The 6539-nt window shown below is 40.1% G+C and overlaps 1 protein-coding gene across 2 annotated transcripts; it reads left to right on the top strand.

Annotated features, from left to right (window-relative positions):
* The first annotated feature begins 1099 nt into the window (after window positions 1–1099).
* Window positions 1100–5128, top strand: LOC138789616 (4-galactosyl-N-acetylglucosaminide 3-alpha-L-fucosyltransferase FUT6-like). 2 transcript variants are annotated; one of them, XM_069968348.1, is made up of 2 exons: window positions 1100–1120; window positions 4009–5128. In XM_069968348.1, the coding sequence occupies exons 1-2, from the start codon at window positions 1116–1118 to the stop codon at window positions 5057–5059; spliced, it is 1056 nt and encodes a 351-aa protein (XP_069824449.1). In that variant the 5' UTR covers window positions 1100–1115; the 3' UTR covers window positions 5060–5128. The 2 variants fall into 2 exon arrangements, with proteins under 2 accessions (XP_069824449.1, XP_069824448.1); XM_069968347.1 differs by lacking the exon at window positions 1100–1120 and adding an exon at window positions 3849–3887.
* The last annotated feature ends 1411 nt before the right edge of the window (window positions 5129–6539 follow it).

Genomic DNA, 6539 nt, shown 5'->3' with positions numbered 1-6539 from the left:
TGCTCAATTCACTAGTACACATCAGCTTAGTTAGCTAATACTAGTGAGATAGCATAGCTCATCGTGCTATTGTAGGGTGTGATAGGAGCTAGGGTCAGGTTCCAGAGTGGGGCCGCCCTTATCAGGGCGTTCACTCCGCCTAGGATAGGTTAGACAGGGAGAAGGGAGTGTAGAGTGACCTGTCCCTTGTTTTCTACCCGTCCCTCCCTGTCACCCGGACCCACATACTATCGGGGTACACACGGCTAGGGTCCCCTCTATACTGTACAGCCTTGGCATAACCATTTTTTGCAACCTTTCTGACCCCAGTCTGGTTGGGTGATCTATTATTGTTTGTGTTACGTGATGCTCTATTTTTAGCGGAAGATCCTTCTATTAAAAGTTATGTTTTAGAATTTCCTATCATAAATAGCAATCAACCTGGTCATTTCATTGTACACCAATACATTATTTGTACACCTTTCCCAATGCGTTTCGGTTCACCCTTGTCGGTGAGCTTATCAGGGGGCGCAGAGGTAAGGCAAACAAGAACATGGGATTGATATGTGCTGCTAATGAGTGTCAATAGATAGTGTCTGTATCCTCAATGCGAAAGTCAATATGGCAGATGGCGTATATCAGAAGGACACATGTGTAGGAAGCCCAAGGATAGTCCATCTCCCTGTAGAAGTGTCCAGTGTGGGACCTCTATTCAATAGGGGGTAAGTGCTCAGCTTGAGTACAGTGACATCCTTGGTATGTCCACAGTATGTCCTAATGATTATCTATATATCAATAAATTACTTTTCGATTTCTGCAATCCCTTCTCTTCTATTTTGTTGTATAGTTATTGCAAGGCTTGTAGCCTTTAGCATTGTTGGTGTACATCATATACTCTAGACTATTGAATTATTCATTAAATAGTAAGTAATCCCCAGAAAAGTCTTGTTTATATAAATATAATTGCAAGGTAAAAGGACTATTAAAGTCTATTTTCACATCCTTTAAAGCAATAGAAGTACAGTATGTAATAAGCTAGGTGCAGCCTCGCCCCACCCTTGGTACATTTAAGTCATGGAGCAAAGTGTGCCAGTCTGTCACTTCTTGTGATCATAGGAGCTGCTCACATTGATGTAATGAGGTAATGCTTTACTAACATCTGACATTTTCTACATTTCCAATTTTTTTCTTTCTAATGGTTTGAGTCATTTTGATTCATCACAATATTGTGTATGCATCTTCATCCAGTTTTTATATTGTATTCTATTGTGGTAGCTTTATTGGTGATACAAATGAAGGGGTGGGATGTACTCTTAATAGTAAATGGGGATGCTTTTTTGTGGACAAAAATAAGATTTCTATGGTGAGCTTTGTATCTTTGTATCCTCCAGTTAAGTCAACATATTGAATTCTGTATAGCTTTTAGGTCCTTTAGTTGCTACTTTACAGCCCAGTCTTCTGGTGGTGGCATCTCCCATTATCACTTTAAAGGTTGGTCAGGAGATGCCAAAAAGATGAAATTATAGTGACCCCAGACTGGAGAATCAACCATTCCATATACTGGCACTTTAACACATCTATGTCTACTGCTGATTCTTTTGTTTGTGTGTCTAGTGTGTACCGTCATGACACCCTGACTTCTTAGGGCAGGTTCTCACCGACCTCTTTAGGCTTCTTTTGCTGCTCCACACACTTCCAATAGGGGCACTGTTATCTTCTTCAGCTACTAGTCTCAGGGACTCTGCCAATTCTGCCATTGATCGGAAAGTTTTTTGGTGATTTGGAATCATAAACCTTCAAATATGCCCCAAAACCCTTGTATTAACATGCAGTGATAATGGCAGACTAGATAGCCCATGTGGTGTTTATATTTCATGAGAAATTCTGGCAAACATACAAAGCTATGTAAGAGGACTCTATTTGCTAGTATTTATTATCCATATACATACTATGGGGGAGATTTATCAAACTGGTGTAAAGTAGAATTGGCCCAGTTGCCCTTACCAACCAATCAGATTCCACTTTTCATTCCTCACAGACTCCTTGGAAAATTAAAAGTGGAATTTGGTTAGTTGCTAGGGGCAACTGGGCCAATTCTACTTTATACCAGTTTGATAAATCTCCCCCTATATTAGTTATAGAAGTTTTGCAGCCAGTAAAAACTATAGGTCTATCCTCAAAAGTAACCTGTTATCACCCCTGTGCTGTCTGAAGCAGTGCCTTCTGGCTGTCCCATCGTTCTTGATTGGTTGATCTGTTTGTAGACCCAAACAGGAAGAGATCTGTCAATCATGGCTGATTACTTAAAGGAAAGTCTGGTGAAAATTTTTATTGAAGTATTGTATTGCCCCCCAAAAGTTATACAAATCACAATCATACACTTATTACAGGAAATGTACATAAAGTGCTTTTTTCCCTGCGCTTAATACTGCATCAAGGTTTTACTTCCTGGATAAAATGGTGATGTCACGACCCGACTCCCAGAGCTGTGCGGGCTGTGGCTGCTGGAGAGGATGATGGCAGGGGGACACTGAGGGAAACAGGGCACTAGAGGGACACTGAGCATCCCTCTGCCAGTATCCTCTCCAGCAGCCACAGCCCGCACAGCTCTGGGAGTCGGGTCGTGACATCGCAACATCACCATTTTATCCAGGAAGTGAAGCCTTGATGCAGCAGTAAGTGCAGGGAAAAAGCACTTTATGTGCATTTCCCATTATAAGTGTATGTTGGTGATTTGTATAACTTTTGGGGGGCAATACAATACTTAAATAAAAAATGTTGTTGGTCTTCTCCTTTAAGGAGAAGCCAACAGGGACCGCCCTGATGATTCAAGAAGCATGGTAGTGATAACAGGCTAGCTTTAAGACAGGCCATCAATATTCAACGAACACAGGCCTGGCTCCTAACACCTCCACCAATAAAAAGGTTATACAGAATTAGAAAAACATAGCTGGTTTCTTCCATAAAACAGCACCACTCCTGTCTACAGGTGGTGTGTGGTATTGCAACTCAACATCATTCACTTCAAAAGAACTGAGACGCAATACTACACACAAAACAAGGACAAGAAGAAAGCAGCTATGTTTTTTTTTCGCATTCCAATGCAAATTTTATTGTCAGGGAATACATTACATGTTAAAACAAAATATGTAACATGAACAGGAGAAAAAAGAGAGAAAAAAGAAAAAGAAAAGAAACCAATAACAAAGCTACCAGAATAACATGGTTCAGAAAATGTGAATTACATGAGAGGCTATCTCAGACACTGGATAAGACCTTTAAGCTGTTTGAAGGGGCTGTGGTACTAATGTTAGCACTGCGGCCTCTTCTATGTTTGCTATCTGTAATGGTGCTACAAGTTTTATACTGTTCACTTAAATGGAAGGATCATTCAGTGTTCATCTAAAGTGTAAGTCCGTGTTAGCCATGTTCTAATGATGTATGTGGATGAGAGCTTTAATAAGATTATGGCCGTTTTGACCATATTCAGTATACTTTTTGGTTACAACATTAATAATTCAAAGTACTAAGCTTGAAGATAAAGATTAGACTGGAATAGAAACATTAATTTGCATTATGATGAAATATCTAGGAGTTCGTCATTTATCTGTTGATCAGACATATATTAGGTGGAGCTGTACAGAGATTGTCCTCATTTTCATCCAACCCTGTTCCTATTAGGGCTCACAATCTAATTTCTCTATCTCAGATACATACTAATTTCCTAGTCAGTGTATTTTAAGAGTATGAGAGGAAGCTACAGTACCCAAAGGAAACCCAGGCAAACATGAGGACAAAATCCAAAATCCATGCAGAAGTCCATGGTTGCATTTAAACTGTTGGCAAAAGTCTCCTATAAATATGTACAAATATACAATAAGACAGTCATAGATGTCAGCTGTCTGCAAGTAAGTAGGTCATGCTAATATATGTAAGTGTACACTGTGCATTTCTTAAAAAAAAAAAAAGTGACCGATTCTTTTTTTTCTTTTTTTTTTCGCTAATTTTTGTCATTTTGTTTTGTTTCAGATGTGGAATGATGCTAGTAAAGCAACTCACTTTTAATCAAAAGTATTTTTTAGCATGTCATGTATTAGCTTTACTCACTTTTCTACTAATTTTCTATAGTAACTTTGAGAAAGATATTGAATCTTATTGTCCTAGACGGCATCTTCATTTCCAAACAGAAGAAGATTTGATTGTGTTGCTATGGACGTGGCCTTTTGGGGACTACTTCCCCTTAAATCAATGTCCAAAACCCTTAAATGGCCCTTGGTGCTTTTATACAACCAACCACAGCTGGTACCCAAGAGCACATGCTGTCATTTTCCACCACAGAGATGTTTGCAGCTCAGAAATTAAAATGCCGCAGATGCCAAGACCTGAAGGACAGCACTGGGTGTGGTTCAACATGGAATCTCCAAGCCATACTCCAAATTTGAGCCTTTTCAACAACCTCATGAACCTCACCATGTCCTACAGGAGTGACTCTGACATCTTCACTCCATATGGTTGGCTGGAGAAGAATGAAGCACAAAATTTTACCATCCCAGAAAAGTCAAAATTAGTAGCATGGGCTATCAGCAACTGGAACTCTACCTCCAAACGGGTTGAGTATTATAATGAACTAAAGGATCATATCGACATAGATGTTTACGGTCAAGAGCACATGCGTTTACACGATTACAACTTAAATGCAGTCTTATCAAGATATAAATTCTACTTAGCATTTGAGAACTCCATACATAGCGACTATATCACAGAAAAACTCTGGAGGAATGCCCTAGTATCTGGAACTGTGCCAATAGTAATGGGCCCACCAAGGGAAAATTATGAAAAATTCATTCCATCCCATTCTTTTATTCATGTTAACGATTTTCTTAGTGCAAAAGATCTCGCTGACTATCTGCTGGAATTAGACAAAGACCCCTTTAAATATAAACAGTATTTTAAATGGAGGTTAAGACTGCAGCCAGTTGGGGAGTGGGGGTGGGAAACCCATTACTGCAAAGCCTGTCTAGCACTGCATGAAGCTCGTCCGTATAGAACTATTCAAAGTCTTTCTAAATGGTACACATAATGGAAGCACCAATATCTGCCAAAAACTGCAAACAGAGATGAGTGAAACTACAGTAAGTTCAGGTTAGCAAAACCCCAAAAGCTTGGCATTTAACTCCTGTTGGCTGGAGAAGATGGACGCACCCTTAAGGCTGCCTGGAAAACATGGATACAGCCATAGACTGGATGGATTTCTGTTTGCAGGCGCAGCAACTTTTCATTTCTTTTCATAGCTGCTGCAGAGAAAATGTAGGCAGATATATGGCCATCATTGTGATACAGCTCAAGTTTACTAGAATGCAAGCCTCTTGTACAGAACCCCCAGCAGTGGAGAAGGGGAAGTTTGGAACCCACCTGCAGTTCACAACCACATGTGGCCACCCCTAGCACAGCAGGGAAGAGTGCCCTCCTGTCCTTCACTTGCTGTGCTCAGTGCTCTGCTGTGACTTAACCCCTTCCTTGCTGGACCGGGTGCAGTGCACTCAGCATAGTGTGTGGGTGGCACTGAATCCGGCCCAGCAAGTCACTTGACTTGACCCCTTATTCGTGCTGAGTGCACTGCATCTGGCCCAGCAAGAAGTGGTTAAATGACTTAACCCCATACTTGCTCAGCTGTGTGCACTATGCACAGCACAGAAAGTGGGCCACTGGCTCCAAAAGGATTACCATCTGGGGGGCCAGCCTGTCTTCCACTTGCTTTGTTAAGTGCACTGCGTCTGGCCCATATAGAAGACTATAGATAAGACATAATATTATGTCTTATCTATAGTCTTCTATATGTGATTAGATATATGACATGCTGTGAGCTATATCCGTACCTTGTAGTATATAGTATATATTTATTTTGTTAGATATACCTACAATATATGAAGTTACTGATTTTATGCTATCACTATTTGCAGATACCTTGTTGATAAAGGTCATGTTGACCGAAACGTCCAGCAATATTATGGCATTCTAAAAACATGCTTTGAGCACCATATTACCCATGTTGATATCTGTTTAAAACTCTAAATGCAAAAATAAAACCCAAAAAAATGATGGCAATCTAAATGTGTGCAGTTTATTTTTCCTTTTCTATGACAATTTTGTTCAACTGGCACCACCCCTAAGAGTGTGCGCAGACATATTAGTACTAACCCCACATAGTGACAGTATAGTGATTACACTGCAGTTTCATCCAGTGACTTACAATTGACAACACTAATAAGAGTTATTTAATTTTACTTTTTTTCTCCATTGGGTCCGAGTCATCATAAAGACTTTTTTTAGCCATGGCTTGTCCCCACAGCATCTACTGGACAAACATTATAGGCTCTGCATTTTTCCAACACCCTCCTCACTCCTATACAATACTCCACCATTGTACTCAAATATTAATAATTCCTCTGATTAAAGACCCACACAGTAAATAGCCCCTTCTGTTACTCCAAACTTTAAATACCTCCTTTTTTTGTCCTGACAGTTAATAAGATCCCTTCTGTGCCCCCAAACTATTATGC

This window comes from Dendropsophus ebraccatus, chromosome 4 (assembly GCF_027789765.1).
Source record: "Dendropsophus ebraccatus isolate aDenEbr1 chromosome 4, aDenEbr1.pat, whole genome shotgun sequence".
NCBI lineage: Eukaryota > Metazoa > Chordata > Amphibia > Anura > Hylidae > Dendropsophus > Dendropsophus ebraccatus.
Note: the sequence above shows the minus strand (reverse complement) of the source record. Positions and strands in the feature narration are given on the sequence as shown.